Source organism: Carlito syrichta, unplaced genomic scaffold (genome assembly GCF_000164805.1).
Source record: "Carlito syrichta isolate Samal-C Ts95f unplaced genomic scaffold, Tarsius_syrichta-2.0.1 Scaffold315646, whole genome shotgun sequence".
In the NCBI taxonomy this organism is placed as follows: Eukaryota; Metazoa; Chordata; class Mammalia; order Primates; family Tarsiidae; genus Carlito; species Carlito syrichta.
The window spans coordinates 575,637-595,231 of record NW_007259742.1 but is presented as its reverse complement, the minus strand read 5'-3'; the positions used below and the strand labels follow the sequence as shown (position 1 = coordinate 595,231).

The window sequence follows — 19,595 nt, the reverse complement described above, 5'->3', positions numbered from 1 at the left end:
TTCTGAAAGAACTAGAAATTGGCCTTCCATATGACCCAGCAATTCCCCTATTGGGAATATACCCAGAAGAACTCAAATCATTCTACAAAAAAGATACCTACACGTGTATGTTTGTTGCAGCTCTATTCACAATAACAAAAAGAAAAACATACTGCTCATTGAAGCTGGACTGGATTTTTTTAAAAAGTGGTACATATACATAATGGAATATTATGCAGCCATAAAGAAGGACAAACATGGACTTTGCAGCAACTTAGGTGGATTTAGAGTCTGTCATACTCAGTGATCTATCACAGAAGCAAACAGGGCCAGGCTCGGTAGCTCAGCCTGTAATCCCAGCGCTTTGGGGGGCCAAGGTGAGTGGATTGCCTGAGCCCGCTGGTTCGAGACCCGCCTGGGAAATTTGGTGAGACCTCATCTCTACAATAAATCAAAAAATTAGCTGGGCGTGGTAGCGCGTGCCTGTAATTCCGGCTACTCGGAAGGCTGAGGCGGAAGGATCACCGGAGCCCAGCAGGTCGAGGCTGCGGTGGCCGGGAGCAGCCAATGCATTCCAGTCTGGGCAACAGAGTGAGACTCCAACTCAAAAAAACAAACAAACAAAGAACAGAGTACCATATGTTCTCACTCATAAGTGGACTTTGAACAATTATCATAATACTATAAAAAAGGGATGTGCAGTAGTGGGGGGGGTGGGAATGGCAATTGAGGGAAACTGCTAGGGGAGGTAGGGGCACACCTCATCTACAAGGGTACCTGCATAATCACTGTTTGTATACCTAACCCCGAATTGTATCCCACATCTTTATAATAAAAAAATAAATTAAAATCATAAAATAAAAAAGAATCTAGGCCTGGAGTCAGATGCTGCTGGGTGTGAGTCCAGCTTTATGCTCAACTGACTGGCTTTAGGCAAGTGTCTCATCTTTCAGAGGCTCGGTTTCTTCATTTGTATAAAGAAAATAAGACCTGCCTATGGATATATATTTTTTTTTGAGTCAGTCTTACTCTGTCTCCTGGCCCAGAGGGCAATGGCATGATCACAGCTCACCACAGCCTCAACCTCCTGGACTCAAGCGATCCTTCCTCCTCAGTCTCCTGAGTAGCTGGAACTACAGGCGTGTATCCCCACATTCAACTAATTTTTCTATTTTTTGTAGAGACGAGGTCTTGTTATGTTGCCCAGGCTTGTCTCAAACTCCTGTTCTCATGTGATCCTCCTGCCTCAGCCTCCCAAAGTGCTGGAATTACAGATGAGCCACTGTACCCAGTTCTATGGATTTGCTCTGAGGTAATAATTGTAAATCTCCATATGATGAGCATTCAATAAGTGGCACCTGCCGTCATCACCATAATCATCGTAAAGCCATAGGCACACAAAGCTTCCAAGTGGTCACAGAATTAGCAGTGAGAGCTGGAAGGGACCACAGGGAATCATGTAGTCTTGAACAAGCAAACACTTGGCACCTGTGAGCCACCCTCTTCCTCGACTATAACTTCACCTTAGAACGACTGTCAACACAGCAGACCAGTTAATCATTATAGTCAATCAAATAGGCTCACCTCTTTGTCCTCCTAGATCTAGCTCAGCCCTACCTACAGTCGAGGAAACTCAAGTCAGACAGAAGCAGCAACCTATCCAAGTTCACAAAGCGTGGAAGGGTTAGTGTGAGATGAAACCTCTTACCTGGCATTGAAGAGACCTTAGTATATCCCATCTCCCTGTGCAACCTGCTACTTATACTCAGGAAGCCCAGATGACCAAATGGAACAACTTCCCCAGTTCTGTCATCACTTAGCCTGTGCCTGTCACCTGGAATGCCCTTTGTCCCCATCTCCACCTGTTCAAATCCTACTCATCCCCCACCTCTTAGGAAGAGTTATTCCCCCTGGAATCCACGCTTGGCTGCCATCACTGTCAGCCTTCTCCCGAAGACCACTATAATGTCTGTATCACTGCAGCCTACTCCCTTTTCTTCTTCTGAATTTCTTTTCCATCCTTCCCCTTTCTGTGCACCCTGAGAGCCAGGGGAATTCAGAGAACAGAGGAGATACACATCGAAGCCAGAGTGAACATCTAGCTCCCTAAGCCCCAGGTCAATATGATCCAATTATAGTCTCTTTCCTCCCAAGATTATCTGCCTCAAGGCTATAATTTTAAAATCCCTTCTTCTTGTGTCATTCTGCTTCCTTAACAGAAAGCATGACCTTGGCTTAGGATCCTTAATGGAGAAAAAATTAGGCAACTTGGAATCCAAATCTTTTTTTTTTTTTTTTTGAGTCAGAGACTCACTCTGTCGCCCCGGCTGGAGGGCAGTGGCACAGTCACCACAGCCTCGACCTGCCAGGCTCAGGCGATCCTTCCGCCTCAGTCTTCCAAGTAGCTGGAACTACAGGTGTGTGCCACCATGCCCAGCTAATTTTTTTTTTATTTATTGTAGAGACGAGGTCTCACCATGCTGCCCAAGCTGGTCTCAAACCTGTGGGCTCAGGCAATCCTCTCACCTCCATCTCCCAAAGTGCTGGGATTAAAGGCATGAGCCACTGCGCCTGGCTAGGAATCTCGATCTTAACTGTATTTCTGCCTAGGACAGAGCCTCTGGATAATGGAACCATGGCTCCCTACTCTCATTACGGAAATCTCCAAAGGATCCAACGGGTTTAAGTCAATGGGTAGTTTGGACCACTTACCGGCAATCAGGCCAATCTCGCAATTAGGATCTTCATAGGCACAGGTCATCATGGTCCCTACTGTGTCATTCACGAGTGCAACTACGTCCAGGTCAAACTCCTGCAAAGGAAGCGGCTCTACTGTAAGCAGGATGTGCAAGTCAAACAGGCTTAGGAGGGGCATACCAGCCCACGTGGACAAAGGCCAGAGTCACTGGGACTGGGCACAGGATGGCAGAGCAGAGGGACCTGGGGAAAGGGGGCAGCATTAGGTGTGAGCCTCGATACCACATCCTACATTTCTCCTCTTGATGGCTTCCCTGAGCATGTCCACCATGTCCTCCCCTTCACAGTCAGTGGCCTTGAAGCCTTTGGTCCACCTTATGAGTGTTCCCTGAAAGAAAGCAGGGGAAATTCATTTGTGCAAGAGTTTGCTAGGGTCACTGCACAACCCCAACCCTAGTAGATGCAAGGCATTGAAGGTGATCGCTGGTCAAGTACTTGTGCTTTTCACTGGGTCTCCACCTCTGCAGCCCTCACCCTGGGCACAGAGGTATCACAGCGCATGATGCTCAGACAAGGTCTACTGCTGAGTGGGATCACTGCAGCAGTTCATATTTGTCAAGGATCAAATCACACTCCCCTGCTGTGGCTGTGACTACACAGAATAAAGGCCTGGGATCATGGTGATCCCCCCTCTAACCAAGCCAAGGACAGATTGAGGTGTGACCAAAGGCAAAGTTACAACATAAATATCCCAAAGTATGTTCCACAGTGAAAAACCAGAGGCATCCTCTAATTCCAACAGGATGGATCTATAATCCTGTATACCAGAATGGGACATGTCATAGACCCATAAAAATCATGCTGTAAGAAAATGTTGGATGCTAGAGAAAGGTGTTTACCATACATTGTTAAGTGAAACCACATCAATGAATACAGTGAATTATTCTATTTTTATTATAAAAAAATTATACATTTGAACCTAGAAAAAGGTCTGGAATAATATATACACCAAACAAGTTGACAGTGGTTATCTCTGGGTGCAAGATCATGTGTGACTTTTAGTCTCTCATTTTTGTTTGTCTACATTTTCTTTTTTGTTGCTGTTTTGGTTTTTTTGTTTTTTGGTTTTGTTGGGTTTTTTGGTCTGTTTTTTTTTTTTTGAGTTGAAGGCTCACTCCATCACCCAGACTGGAGTGCAGTGGCTGCTTCCAGCCACCGCAGCCTCGACCTACCGGGCTTCAGCGATCCTTCCGCCTCAACCTTCCAAGTAGCTGGAACTACAGGCGTGCGCTACCACACCCAGGTAATTTTTTGATTTATACTAGAGATGAGGTCTCGCCTGCTCAGGCGGGTCTCGAACCCGTGGGCTCAGGCAATCCACTCACCTCAGCCTCCCAAGGCACAGGATTACAGGCTGAGCCACCGAGCCCGGCTTGTTGGTTTTTTTGAGTCGGAGTCTCACTCTGTCACCTAGGCTGGAGTGCAGTGGCACGCTCATGGCCACCACAGCCTCAACCTGCTGGGCTCAGGAGATTAATCTACCTCAGTCTTTCAAGTAGTTGGAACTACAGGCACGTGCCACCATGCCCAGTTAATTTTTTGACTTATTGTAGAGACGAGGTCTCATCAAGTTGCCTAGACTGGTCTTGAACCCCTGACCTCAAGTCAATCCTCTCACCTCGCCTCCCAAAATACTGGGATTATAGACATGAGCTACCACACCTGGCATCCACATTTTCTAATGATTTTGAAATTAACATTTTTGTTATAATACTGAGAATGTCATATTTTTAATTTTTTAAAAGGAAGTCCAAGGTTATATTGTTAGCCTGAACAGGAGTAAGTCTAGCCTCAGACTCCAGAGCCTAGAAAGCTGGGGGTGGGGTGTCTAGGCCAGGAGAGCCCCTAGGACAGAAGAGGTGACCAGAAAATCTGATGGCAGCACCCCCAACCCCGTGGCTGGACACCACCTCACCCTGAGGCCCTTAGCCAGCAAGCCCAGGTCTCCCTCCTGCCCTCCACAGTCCTTAGTAAACCGAGCCCCTGTTCCTTTTTTGGTTAATATATGCAGAACATTTGAGAGGCAGCCCCACATGAAAAGCCTCTCTTTCTTAGAAACTGCAATTACACAAAAATAATCTATTTTTTGAAATCTGTCAGTTTTCTTCCCGGCCATCAGTGGCTCTGCTTCCAGCTGTCTGCTGCTGTGCCCTCTCTCTTAACTGTTTTTTCACAAACCTCTCAGAAATGCTGAAAGAGAGCCCCAGAGGCCCAGTGTCCCAGGTCAGGACCGTGGACAGCTGCACATGGCACCGTCCCCCATAGTCTATTAATTTTTAATGGCACCAGCAATACAGGAATGCATTAAGTAAAAAAATTAAAATGTCACTAATAAGCTGGGCACGGTGGCTCAGCCTGTAATCCCGCAACTTGGGAGGCTGAGGTGAGTGGATTGCCTGAGCCGTCGGGTTCAAGACCCGCCTGGGCAACTTGGAGAGACCTCATCTCCACAATAAATAAAAAAATTACCTGGGTGTGGTAGCACACTCCTGTAGTTCCAGCTACTTGGAAGGCTGAGGCGGAAGGATCGCCGGAGCCCAGCAGGTCGAGGCTGCGGTGGCTGGGAGCGGCCACTGCACTCCAGTCTGGGCGACAGAGTGAGACTCCAACTCAAAAAAAAAAAAAAAAAAAAAAATCAAATTCCCTTTAATTCCCCATCCCCCCCAATCTGAGATGTAACCTCTACTATCTGTCTGATATGAATCCTTTCAGACTTTTGTTCTCTTCATTTAGAAATTTTTTTTTTTTTAGTTAGACTCTCACTCTGTTGCCCAGGTTGCAGTGCAGTGGCATGCTTGATCTGCTGAACTCAGGCGATCCTTACACCTCAGCCTTCCAAGTAGCTAAAACCACAGGCATGTGTCACCATACATGGCTAATTTTTCTTGATTTATTGTAGAGATGAGGTCTTGCCAAGTTGCCCAGACTGGTCTCACACCCCTGAGCTCAAGCAATTCTCTTGCCTCTGCCTCTCAAAGTGCTGGGATTACAAGCATGAGTCAATGTGCCTGGCCATTTACACGGATTTTTTTTTTTTGAATTGGAGTCTCACTCTGTCGCCCAGAGTAGAGTGCAGTGGCATGCTCCTGGCCACTGCAGCCTCGACCTGCTGGGCTCCAGCAATCCTTCCACCTCAGCCTTCCAAGTAGCTGGAACTACAGGCATGTGCTACCATGCCCAGCTAATTTTTTGATTTATTATAGAGATGAGGTCTCACCAAGTTGCCCAGTCAGTTCTTGAACCCGCTGGCTCAGGCAATCCACTCATCTTAGCCTCCTGAAGTGCAGGATTACAGGCTGAGCCACCGAGTCTGGCTTATACGTATTTTTAAGTGAGTACATTCACACTGTGTGTAAACTACCTACAATTTGTTTTTCTCATTTAATAATTGCATCTTCTAGGCCTTTCCAGGCCAGTTAATATGGATCTACCACATTCTTTCAGTCAGCAAATTATTCCTCAAATGAAATTGTACAGAAATAAACAAATCCATAAAGCACACCAATAAAATAAGTAATATTTTTATTCTCATTTTTCTTTTTTCTTTTTCTTTTTTCTTTTGTTTGTTTTTTGAGTTGGAGTCTCACTCTGTCAACCAGACTGGAGTGCAGTGGCCGCTCCCAGCCACCGCAGCCTCGACCTGCTGGGTTCCGGCGATCCTTCCACCTCAGCCTTCCAAGTTGCCAGAATTACAGGCATGTGCGACCACACCCGGCTGATTTTTGTATTTATTGTAGAGATGAGGTCTCGCCAAGTTGCCCAGGCAGGTCTCGAACCCGCGGGCTCAAGCAATCCACTTACCTCAGCCTCCCAAAGGCGTGGGATTACAGGCTGATATTCTCATTTTTCAAATGAGGAAACCAAGTTACAGAGAGGTTAAATAAATTGCCCAAGGTCACAAGGTCATTAAGTGGGAAAGCCAAGATTTGAATTCAGGCCATGCTCTTAACTACTGTACACTGCTGCCTCCCAGTCAAATAAGGAAATGTCCATAAAGTACTTAGAACAGTGTCTGGCAATGAACATGCACTATGTAAGTGTTTGTTGAATAAAAATCAAGTAGCTCATTCCATATGATTGTTAGACTATAGTTTATTAGTCACTCTTCATTGCCAGATATTTGGGTTATTTCGAATTTTTAAATTAGACTAAGAAACTAGATTTTTCCCTTATTGCAGTGCTGCTATAAGTGAACAACCTTATCCACACCTCTTTGGGCACATATCTGGAAAGCAGATCTGCCGGCTCTTAGAATGTGTACATTTTTTTTTTTTGAGTCGGAGTCTCACTCTGTCACCCAGACTGGAGTGCAGTGGCCGCTCCCGGCCACCGCAGCCTCGACCTGCTGGGCTCCGGCGATCCTTCCGCCTCAGCCTTCCAAGTAACCGGAACTACAGGCATGCGCTACCAAGCCCGGCTGATTTTTTGATTTATTGTAGAGATGAGGTCTTGCTGCCCAGGCGGGTCTTGAACCCACAGGCTCAGGCAATCCACTCACCTCAGCCTCCCAAAGGCGTGGGATTACAGGCTAAGCCACCGAACACGGCTGAACGTGTACATTTTTATTTTTTGTTTTTTGTTTTTGGAGTCAGAGTCTTACTCTGTCACCTAGGCTGGGCAAGTATTATTACTTGAGTTTTGTTTTGATTATACATGTGGGTGTACAAGTGCATTGTAGGTGCAAAATGTTCAAAAACTGTGCAAATGGTTCAAAAACCTTGGCATCGAGTAGAGGTAGGGAGGTGGTGGCCATGGGCCTGACATGCTCAGGTAAGGGAGCCAATTCCAGTTCCAGCCCCACTAGGAGATGCAGGTGCCACGGAGGTGGGTGGAGGGGAAGTGCAGTGCAGGCAGCTGTGTCCATCACTGGGGACAGTGGGTCGTGCCATTGCATCAGGCCTGCTGGAGCCGCCAACCCGGGAACGGGGAGGCAGGGGGCATCAGAGTCACCCTTGATCTGGCCTGAAGGGCCTGGCCCCAGGCGGAGAATGATGGCAGGACCCGGGAGACGCAGGGCAGCGAGACCGCCAGACAGCCAACAGCCACAGCCACGAGCACCATCAGCCCTGGTGCGTTCGTGTGCTCCCTCCTGTCCTTCAGTCCCTTCTCACCAGTTAAAAGTGACCCTGAGAATACAGGAGGGTATTAAGGAATTATCATTAACCTGGTTAGGTGTGATAACGGTAATGGGATTATGGGGTTTTTTTAAAAGACCTTCTAAAGTTTTGGCAGGTAGAATGATCCAATATCTGGAATTTACTTTAAAATATGCCATGAAAAATGGGGGAGGGTAATAAAACAAGCTGATCAAATGTTTTTAAAAAAATTAAAAAGAGTATGCCTCCCTCCTGGGTTCCAGATCTAGGTCCCCAAAAAGGCAGAGTTCAAGAGCCTGGGCTCTGCGGCCAGTGTCTGGTGTCAGACCCCTCCACTGCCACTCACAAGTGTGGCAACTGGGACAACTTGCATAATGCTTCTGTGCCTCCAACTTAGATTCTACAATGATGATTAAAAACAGTGTGTACACGGCCAGGCTCGGTGGCTCAGTCTGTAATCCCAGCGCCTTGGGAGGCCGAGGCAGGTGGATTGCCTGAGTCCGCGGGTTTGAGACCCGCCCGGGCAACTTGGCGAGACCTTGTCTCTACAATAAATCAAAAATTAGCTGGGCATGGTAGCGCACGCCTGTAGTTCTGGCTACTTGGAAGACTGAGGTGGAAGGATGGCTGGAGCCCAGCAGGTCAAGGCTGTGGTGGCCAGGAGCGTGTGCCACTGCACTCCAGTCTGGGCGACAGAGTGAGACACCAACTCAAAAAAAACCCAAAAAACCAGTGTGTACACACACGATGGGATTCCATTCAGCCTTCGAAAAGAAGGCGTGTCGGACACATGCTTACAACATGGATGAACCTGGAGGACATGGCGGTAAGTGAGATAAGCCACAGACAAAAGGACAAATCCCATACAAGTCCACTTACAGGAAGTATCTAGACTAGTCAAATTCACAGCCACAGAAAATAGAATGGTGGCTGCCAGGGAAAGGAAAAGCAGGGAGTTCATGTTAAATGGGGACACAGTTTCAGATGGAAAAGATGAAAAAACTTGAGAGATGGATGTTGCTGACAGTTGCACAACTGTGTGAATGTACTGAATGCCACAAAACCATATGTTTAACAATGGGTACTGTTTTTGATATTATGTATATTATATATATTTTACTACAATAAGAAAATGGCAAAAAAAAAAACAAAGCCCCAATGTGTTCATCATGGGGACGTTGAGCGGACTGAAGAAAATCTTAGTGAGTCTTCGGTGCTATTTTTTTTTTGAGTTGGAGTCTCCCTCTGTTGCCCAGGTTGGAGTGCAGTGGCACACTCATGGCCACCCCAGCATTGACTTACTGGGCTCCAGCGATCCTTCTGCCTTAGCCTTCCAAGTAGCTGGAATGCGTTAATCAGGCATGCGTTACAATGCCTGGTTAATTTTTTTATTGTAGAGATGAGGTCTTGGCAAGTTGCCTGGGTTGGTCTCGAACCCACGGGCTCAGGCAATCCACTCCCCTTGGCCTCCCACAGTGCTGGGATTACAGGCTGAGTCACTGAGCCTGGCCTAGTGCTACTCTTACTACACTTGATCTTAGCCAAAAGGCCGAGAAGCGAGGGTGCTACTCTTATTGTTGTCATGAGTTCCTCTGGTTGACTGGCTGTGCTGACCACATTTCCCACTGGACATTTAGGAAGTGGTCATCTGTTTCACACCAGTCTTGGAAGCATTGTTGATGTGAGCCTGTCCGTCAGAAAGAGAAAGAGCTAATCTGTGAAGCCAAGGCCAGAGGCTGTAGAGAATTCACCCCCATGGTGCCACCATGAGCCCCTGGTGACAGTGTGCCCCCCTCCTCACCACCATCACCAACACAAGGATTCTCTCAGTCTTTTGCAGGCTCAATTTCAATCCTATTCCACCTTGAGAGTTAATGATACTAGTATTTGGGTGTTTCTATGTGCCAGGCACTGTCCTGTGCATCTTACATGAAGTCCTACCATTATCCAAACAAGATGGGTGCCGTTATCTTCATTTTCACCAAGGAGGAAATCAAGCCTCAGAGAAGTTAAATGACTTGCTCAACATTATTCAAGTAGGAAGCAGTTGCAACCCAGAAGGCTGTGACCCCAAGCTTGGCTTCTTAACCACTGTGATTCCCGACCTTGAGAAGGACACTGGGCCTCTCTGCTGTGGCTGTGTCTGGGCTGCTCCTGAGCCCCTTGAAGAAGGGGATGGCCCTACCCGGAGGCTGCCTGTTCAAGGGCTGCACTGTGTGGACACTGACAGAGACTGCTACCTGTCTCTCTCAGTCTTGGCACAGATAGCTTTGCCCCAGCCTCACCCAAAGGCCCACCTCACACACGCACCCTCAGCTCCAGGCTGAGTCCCGCAACACCCAGTGGAACTCTGGGGCATTTCAGAGTGCAGCCCAGTGTTCAGTCCCCACTCTCACAGCTCTACCTCATGATCAAGCTGGTTTACCAAGACAAAAACGCACCTGGCCTATCCAAGTATTAGCTTCCCCATTACAAACCTTTACTTGTTACCCATAAAGCCTTCTCGAGGTGCTTTCACCCAAGAATTACAAGAAAGACCTTGTGATAAATGTTTCTAAGTTATTAAATTACTATTAAGATGATTATCCATGATGTTCTTCAATGTCAACCAAAATGTCCATGTGATAAATTCCTTCCGAGATACTAATATCAGGAGAGAAATACATTTCTTATGAGGCCCTGGTGAACTTGCTTTCATCAGATGACAAAAACCCTACAAGCTGTCCTGTTTCCCTGTTTACAGTGGCTACCCAGGAACCCAATTGTTATTTCCCCTCTCTATCTCTCCATAATATGATTTGACCCCTCTCTCCCTCCATTTATTCTATCCCAAGGTAATTTTATCAAATGATGTCTCTTTTAACAGCACTATTATGGTTACATCCTTTTATTCCACACTATTCTTTTTTTTTTTTTTGAGTTGGAGTCTCACTGTCACCCAGACTGGAGTGCAGTGGTCGCTCCCAGCCACCGTAGCCTCGACCTGTTGGGCTCCGGTGATCCTTCCGCCTCAGCCTTCCCAGTAGCTGGAACTACAGGTGTGCATTACCACACCCGACTAATTTTTGATTTATTGTAAAGATGAGTTCTCACCAAGTTGCCTGAGTGGGTCTCGAACCCGCGGGCTCAGGCAATCCACTCACTTCGGCCTCCCAAAGTGCTGGGATTACAGGCTGAGCCACTGAGCCCGGCCCCCAGCCTAGTCTTGAATTCCTGGGCTCAAGTGATCCTCCCATCTCAGCCTCCCAAAGTGCTGGGATTACAGGTGTGAGCCACCATGCCCGGCCTGACAAAATTAAATCGTTGAAATTCTCTATCATGTGTCCCAGCTGCTGTGAACCTGAGACTCCTATATAAAATAAAGAGTGGGCCGGGCATGGTGGCATCAACCCTTTGGGAGGCTGAGGAGAGAGCCCATGGGTTCGAGACCAGCCCATGGGTACCTGAGCCCATGGGTTCGAGACCAGCCCGGGCAACATGGCAAGATCTCATCTCTACAAGAAATACAAAAAATAAAATCAAATAGCCAGGCATGGTAATGTGCATCTGTAGTTCTGGCTACTTGGAAGACTGAGGTGAAAGGATCGCCGGAGCCCAGCAGGCTGACCCTGGGGTGGCCGTGAGTGTGCCACTGCACTCTAGCCTGGGTGATGGAGTGAGATTCCAACTCAAAAAATGTTTAAAAAGGGTGATGCAGAGGTAGCCCAAGATGCCCTGATGGAGGAAAGCAGCGCACGCACGGGCTGGCTGTGAGACTGGTGGGACTGACTGACCTTGTCGATGCTCGTCTGCCTGCAGGGGAATGAGAACGTGAAGCCCAGGGACAGCGGGGCTCCCTTGAGGCCCATGTAGTCCAGGAAGTCGGCGATGCACTGCACAATGTGGTCAAAGAGCTGCAGGGAGACGGCGGCATTCACACGGGCCGGCACTGACACTGACCCGGTGGCAGGCTGGCCCCCAGGGACCACCCTTGCCTGGCGTTTACCTCCTCGCCGGTGCCCTGCATGATCTCCAGGGGGATGGCGAAGATCTTGTTGTACATCCGCACGGACCTCCGCCCACTTCTGATCCTTACCAGGAGGACCCGGAAGTTGGTCCCCCCCAGATCCAGGGCAAGGAACTTTCCTTTCTCTATGGTGGAGAAAGCAGAGCTGCATTTCATGACAGGGACTCACGTCAGGGTACTGGGGGGGTCTCCCAGAGGGTCATGACAGTCACCCTGCACAACGTCAGGGCCCCGGCAGGCACCTGGAGCCTGTCGGAGGCCAGACTGCTTTTCTTCATTTCTGTAACAGAGGTCCAGGCATCACGTACACTACCCCCAGTGAGTTATCATGTAAAGAGCCTTGGTCTGGAGTCAAGGGACCTGGGGTTCTGAGAAACAGCTTTCTATCTTGAGCAAGAGAAGCCAGATCCCGTCTTCCTGCATCAGCAAAGTAAGGAGTTTGGACCTCTGAATGTTCTTCCAGCCCTAAATCCCATCGACTGAAGGCACTCCAAGTAACTGTGTTCAGGTGTGGAGTATCTGGTAAGGGACACGGTGACACTTGTACAAAAGGGGCCTCTGAGGAGGAATTGGGCCAGGCTCCCCTGACTGCTAGGGACTCTGGAAGGGGTTTTCATCCTGTTTGTACGGGCTAGAGGAATTGTTCATTACAAGCACGAAGCGGGGCTACTTGCCTCCTCTCCCCTTCTCCAGATCCTGACACCACCACCTAATTAGTAAGCAATCACGCCAATTCCTATCTCAGTGGTAGCAGCTGGCCCCACCCTCCTTCCCCCTCCCCCAGCACCTTTCCCTTCTCTGACACCTCTTAGCACCTGAGTGTGATCTGTAGCACTGCTCGTCTATCTCTCCGCTTCACTCACTCTGTCCCAACCATGCTGGTCTTTCTGCTGTTCCCAAAGTGTCACTCCCAGCCATCTCTGACTCCTTAGCCTGTACCACTTTCTGTTTAGCACCTGTCATTCCCTGACATCACATGGCATCATTTGTTCATGTCTGCAGTCCAACAGACTGTGAGCTCTACACAGCAGGGGCTGTGTTACTGCCCTGTCACTGTGTCTACACGGTCTGACAAGCAGTAGACACTTAGTGAAACTTCGAGGAACAAAGGCAGAGGATTCAAGAGAAAAAAAATGAATAATTGAAGGGTCTTTTACTGCTCTCGCCCCCCCCCCCCATTGGCTCTAGAAAAGATCTTTGTTGTAAAGAGATCCAAAGTATAGTTGTGTGGTCTTGAGGAGGTCATCTAATCTGTCTGAGCCTCAGTTTTGGCATCCATAGAATGGGAACCAGTCTCTCTTTAGTAATATATGAAGTGGTTGTGAGGATGAACTGAAATGCAAGGTTCGAAAGCAAATTGTAAGATGTAAAGCATTTTACTAAGGTCATTATTTCTGGAAAAGACTCATGAGATTCAAAGAGGTAAAATAACTTGTCTAAAGAACCAACTAGTCATGGTGACTCGTGCCTGTAAACCCAGCCTCATTCACTCTGTCCTGTGAGCCCAGGAGCTCGAGACCAGCATGGGCAACACAGAAAGACCTTGTCTCTACAAAAAAATTTTAAAAATTAGCCGGGCATGGTAACATACACCTGTAGTCCCAGCTGCTAGGGAGGCTGAGGCAGAAAGATCATCTGAGCCCAGGAGGTTGAGGCTGTGGTGAGCTGTGATCATGTCATGACACTCTAGTCTGGGTGACAGAGTCAGACTCCGATTCAAAAAATAAATGTTAAAAATTTTTTAAAAATTAAAGAACTCACTCCACTACTTAGTGGCTTCTCTCGGCTGAAGATTGAGGACCAGGAGCAGAATGAAGCACTGGAAAAGTCAGGGGCAGAAGCGATGAGAGGGGAGAGAAAGTGAGCCAAGCCCCAGGGAAACAGCCAGAGAAGCAGCGGGAAGACACACCCAGGCAGCCCCAGGAGTCTAGATGGAAGAACCAGGGACAGGCTCTGCGTCTGCACAGCACGGGGGACCTTTGTGTTCACACACACACACATGCGCACACACACACATAACCTAACTTGGGTATTTCTCCACTGCAAATACTTTGGATTAGCCAAGGCCAACAGGTGCATAAGGAATACTAACCTTCTACATTGTTCTCCCACCTCTGTGACAGATGTAAAGCCTAGGTGCTAAACCATTTTTAATTTTTATTTATTTATTTATAGTCAGAGTCTCACTCTGTCGCCCAGGCTGGAGTGCAGTGGCACGCTCATGGCCACCACAGCCTCGACCTGCTGGGTTCAGGCAATCCTTCCGCCTCAGCCTTCCAAGTAGCCAGAGCTACGGGTGCATGCTACCATGCCCAGCCAATTTTTTAATATACTGTAGAGACGAGGTCTCACCAAGTTGCCCAGGCTGGTCTCAAACCCCTGGGCTCAGGCAATCCTCTCGCCTCGGCCGCCTAAAGTGCTGGGATTACAGGCTTGAGTCACTGCGTCCAGCCCATGTTTTATTTTTTGAGTTGGGGTCTCACTCTGTCACCCAGGCTGGAGTGCAGTGGCACAATCACGGCTCACTGCAGCCTTGACCTCCTGGGCTCAGGCAATCCTCTGGCTCAGCCTCCCAAATAACTGGGAGTACAGGCACGCATTCCCATACCCAGCTAATTTTTCTATTTTTTTTTTTCCTTTGGTAAAGACAAGGTCTCGCCATGTTGCCCAGACTAATCTAAGGCTCTAAAAACCAAAAAACCTCACTGGCTCTAAGGAGTTTTGACAGGAGCTCTGGGTGGCCCTTCAGAGAAGGGAGTGGTGCCCGGCCTACCTGTGCCATCTGGCAGCCCACAAACGTAGGTAGGCAGCATCTTGACTGTGGCCACCGAGTGGGTCTTCCTCTTCAGCCCGTACTCAAGCTCAGCCCGCATCTTGCCCTGCACGTCCACAAGCTGCTCTCGGGTCAGCTGGAACAAAGCCAGCACCCGGTTGATCTGCTTCCGCTGGGCCTGCATGCGGGAGGCCACTGCGGTCACCATCGCAGCCCCCTTGGTGCTGCCACTCTCCGACAGGAGGAAGCGGACATCACAGTTTGGGACCAGTTTCCTCACCACCTTGTGCAGGCGTTTTGGGTACCTGAAGGCAGGGGCGATGGCAAAACATTCAACAGTCACAAAGGCCAGGCTCGGCCAATGGGAACAGACACCGAGGCAACAGTGGACTCAGTCCTGGAGGGCTCTGCCGGCGGGGCTCACCCCTTTATTTGCTGGACGGCGGGGAGGGCAGGAGGTGACAGGCAGGAGGGACTAGACACTCGGGGCAGTGGAAGACACTTGGGAGGCTCAGGAAAGTGCCTATTTTATCAACGAGTTTGTTATGTCCACGCATAAGGTATCAGCTAAGCATCATTTCTGTCCAAAGGGACAGGTTTTTGTTCTCAGCGGCTTCCAGGTGTAGCCACTCGACTTCCAACTCCACCTCTGAAAAATTCCCATTTCCCTGTGTTTTCCTACCAGGAACCTTCACGTGCACTTGGCAACCCCTGCTACCCCTATTTCCCCATCTCCGGGTAGGCATATCTTACCTTCTAGTCTTAGCACATAGTAGGTGTTCAGTAAATAATGGATAGAGAATGGATGGCTGATAAATGCCTGGGTGGGTGGATGGACGGACAGATACAAGGTGGACAACCTTCCTGAGCAGGCAATTGGCCTCAGCAGAGTACTTCTTTAAGAGTGAGCCCCAAAAGCAACCCAGCCAGCAGGATGACTGCAGGCTCTGGAGTCACCCTTCCCCTTATCAGCGCAGAGCCACTGGAGGTGGCCGGCCCCAGCCCAGCCCTCGGGTAGGCAGGCTGGCCCAGGAGAACACTGGCCCGCCCCAGGGAGGCGCGTCTGTGGGCGTGGCTGGCAGGCGGCACTCACTGAGGGTGTGTCTTGTAGAGGGTTCCGTCCACGCCCACCGTGGTCCGGAGTCGCGCCAGCTTCTTGTTCTCCCGGAGGCGGGTCAGGATGGCCGCCAGGGCCGCCGCGCAGAGATTGGCCGAGCGGAAGGAGACGATGGTGCAGACGTGCTGGACAGCGATGCAGTCGGCGTCGGACGGCTCCAGGCCCAGGTCCGTCAGGATCTCTCGCGTGTTGGCAAGGCCTTCTTTATACCTGGCCAGGGGACAGGAGTGAGCCAGCTACACTTCTCCTTCCCCTGGGTATCCTCCTGGGGGAACCAGCTTTCCATTTCCCAAGATGGGGAAAATAAATAGGCTGGCGCATAGTAATGAATAATAATAACATCAATATTGGTAATAGCGGCCACCACTTACTGGGCACTCATCATGTGCTACGTACTCGTCTAAGGAGTTTACATTTATTAAACTCATTTAATCCACACAACCATCCTGGGGAAAGTACTGTCATTACCCTATTGTAACATGAGAGATGTGAAGCATAGAGAGGGTAGGTAACTCGTCCAGGATCACACAGCAAGTAAGTGCTAGAGCCAAGATTTGAACTTAGCAGTTAGATTATAGCACCCACACATTTAACCACGTTGTACTATATAACCTTCCACAGAAATCCCATCCCTGCCAAGTTCTGCATCGACACAGGCTCTAGGGGGTCAGTGCTAAGCTACTGAGTTCAGGATCCTTTTTTTGTTTTCCAGAAAGCACAGATTCAAGCTGCCCTGCATATACACTCCCTCAGAATCGACACTGATGACAGATCTCTGTCAGGGTTTCTACGTGTGAGGAGCATGCCTCTCAGACATGCTGGACGGCAAGTCCAGCTGGGGCCAGCCGCTTTCCCCAGCCAGCTCCCCATTCCAGAAACCTGTGTGTAAGCTCTCATCAGCAGATCGAAGCCAACCCTGATGGAAACAGGTGGAGAAAGCTCTACTATTGAAAGAGATCTTTTTTTTTTTCCCGAGTAAAAGTCTCACTCCTATCGCCCAGGTTGGAGTGCAGCAAGCAGCATGCTCACGGCCACCGCAGCCTCGACCTGCTGGGCTTAGGTGATCCTTCTGCCTCAGCCTTCTGAGTAGCTGGAACTACAGATCCATGCCGCCACGCCCAGCTACTTTGTGTGTGTGTGTGTGTGTGTGTGTGTGTGTGTGTGTGTGTGTGTGTGTGATTCAACGCCCAGCTACTTTGTGTGTGTGTGTATGTGTGTGTGTGTGTGTGTGTGTGTGTGTGTGTGTGTGTGTGTGTGATTCATTGTAAAGACGAGGTCTCACTAAGTTGCCCAGGCTGGTCTCAAACCCCCAGGCTCAGGCAATCTTTTCTCCTCAGCCTCCCAAAGTGCTAGGATTACAGACTGAGCCACCGTGCCCAGCCACAAGATTTCCTAACTTGAATTCCACATATGGGCTTTAGGTGGTCCACGAATTTGCCCATATTGTATGTGAAATTGTGGGATAAAGGGTCTAGAAGCTGACTAAAGCCCTCAATAGGGTCTGTGACCCTAAACAAAGTTACAAGTCCCCACTTTAGGACCATAGGACATCAGGGTTGGCTTCGATCTGCTGATGGGAGACTCACATGCGGGTTCCTGGAATGGAGAAAGCAGGCTGGCTGGGGAAAGCAGCTGGCCCCAGCTGGACTTGCTGTCCAGCATGTCTGAGGGACGTGCTCTTCACACGTGGAAACCCTGACAGAAAACAGGGGGAGAGGGTGGCCCTCTGGAGGCAGAGGCCCCGCCCCAGCTGAGGAAATCAACCCGAACGTTGCATCAGAGGCCCAGCAGAAACTGCCCAGCCGTCTGAAGCCATGCCCAGGTCGCATCCTCCGGGTAAAGAGGGAGGTGCTGGTCCCTACTGCTGTTCCTCACCCCAGGCACACACACCCTGGCCTTCCCCCCTCCCCTCCACCCACCAAAGGTGGGAGGGGCCCGGCCTGCGGCTCACTTACTTCTCCATGGCAGCCACGTGCCGTGTCTCGATCTTGCCCTTGGTGTGGAGCGCGGAGGATTTCTTGCCACCAAACAGGAGGCCAGTCTTGGCCATCTTCAGCAGAATGAGCCTGACGAGCTCCCCCAGGTAGAGGCCGCTGATCATCTTCTCGAACCTGTGGTTTGGTAGACAAATCAGCAGAAGCAGCCCTCCGGGCTATGCAGCCCAAAGACCAGGAGTCGCATCCGTGGTCAGGAGCACGGGCCATGCGGGGCCACTCAAGACTGGGTGGGTCCAGTCCCAGCTCGATGGGCCCGTGAGACCACTGTCCCCTCTGAGCAGCAGTCCTCCCCTGTCGAAGGAGAGGGCTGAGATAGGAGAGCTAAGGCTCCTTTTTGCTCACAAAGCACTGATTTCAAGGCCCTTCCTCTCAGATCACCTCGGCCGTGGGGTGCTGTCCTCACCATTCTCACATTGGGCACAAGGAATCTCAACCTCACAGACTTCAGGTACTTTCCCCAAATCACCTAACCATGATCTGACACATCAGATTTCACACTCAGATGCTCCTTCCCCTCCCACATCAAGCTTCTGTCGGAGGGAGAGAGGCTGCATCTGTGAGTCAGGCATGGACAGCCCCAGAAGGGTTCTCCAATATTGTGAATGAAATACCCTGGAGGCTACCCATACCTTACTCTGATCTGCACGCCCGCCAGCGATGACTCATTGTTTCCTAGGCAAACTATTAAGTATAATGTTTATTCTTCAAACACCGTAAGACACAAAATCAAAGACAATCTATTTTTTTTTAATATTGGACATTTTATATAAGTACACTCTATTTCACAATCAACTTTACATAGTTAACTATAAAACATGAAAGAGTTTACATAGTTAATTTTAAAACATGAAAGAGAAGCTGGGTTCGGTGGCTCAGCCTGTAATCCCACACCTTTGGGAGGCTGAGGTAAGTGGACTGCCTGAGCCCGCGGGCTCGAGACCTGCCTGGGCAGCGAGACCTCATCTCTACAATAAATCAAAAAATCAGCCGGGCATGGTAGCGCATGCCTGTAATTCCGGCTACTCAGAAGGCTGAGGCGGAAGGATCGCCGGAGCCCAGCAGGTCGAGGTTTCAGTGGCCGGGAGTGGCCACTGCACTCTAGTCTGGGCGACAGAGACTCCAACTCAAAAAAAAACATTAAAGAGGCCAGGTGCGGTGGCTCACACCCGTAAACCCAGCACTTTGGGGGGCTGAGGCAGGAGGATCACTGGAGCCTAGGACATGGAGACCAACCTAGGCAACATAGTGAGAACTTGTCTCTGCCAAAAAATCAAAACAATTGGTTGGGCATGGTGGCGCATGCCTGTAGTCACAGTTGCTCAGGAGGCTGAGACGGAAGGATTGTCTGCGCCCAGTGTGCCCAGGAGGTAGAGGCTGTAGTGAGTCAGCCGTAACGGTGCCATTGCACTCCAGCCTGGGTGACGGAGTGAGACACTGGCTCAAAGAAGGAAAGAAAGAAAGAAACAAACATATTGGATCTGGGGGAATATAATTTATCTTAAGTGAAAAGAAATGCACAAAGATGATAAAAACCCCCAAAATGGACACCACATCCTTGGGCTTTGCCTGCTCTGGTCACTGGCGCAGCAGCCTGTGCCAGGAGCACGACCACCCAACAGAGTGTGCTTCCCAGGTGTGCAGCCCTAGGGTGTGAATGGCTCCCAGGAGGTGCCCAAAATTCACCAGCACGTCTTGGCAAAATGGCTGAGTCCAGGACTGGGACAGGGGAAGTGTGAGCGGGGCCTGGAACGCCTTGAAGATAAAGAAGGGCTGAAAGAGTGACACTAGCCAGGCTCGGTGGCTCAGCCTGCAATCCCGCGCCTTTGGGAGGCTGAGGTGAGTGGATCGCCTGAGCCCGCGGGTTCGAGAC

General features: G+C 49.6%; 1 protein-coding gene across 1 annotated transcript in view; it reads right to left on the bottom strand.

Annotated features, from left to right (window-relative positions):
- The window catches only part of HKDC1 (hexokinase domain containing 1), a 66,326-nt gene that overhangs the window by 18,845 nt on the left and 27,886 nt on the right, over positions 1 to 19,595 (bottom strand). Inside the window, exons 8-14 of the mRNA XM_021706499.1 lie at positions 17,684 to 17,839; positions 15,705 to 15,938; positions 14,612 to 14,916; positions 11,818 to 11,963; positions 11,606 to 11,725; positions 2,969 to 3,064; positions 2,658 to 2,791 (exon numbers count right to left, since the gene is read on the bottom strand). Coding sequence (XP_021562174.1) covers positions 2,658 to 2,791; positions 2,969 to 3,064; positions 11,606 to 11,725; positions 11,818 to 11,963; positions 14,612 to 14,916; positions 15,705 to 15,938; positions 17,684 to 17,839 — 1,191 coding nt within the window. The remainder of the gene's footprint in view (positions 1 to 2,657; positions 2,792 to 2,968; positions 3,065 to 11,605; positions 11,726 to 11,817; positions 11,964 to 14,611; positions 14,917 to 15,704; positions 15,939 to 17,683; positions 17,840 to 19,595) is intronic.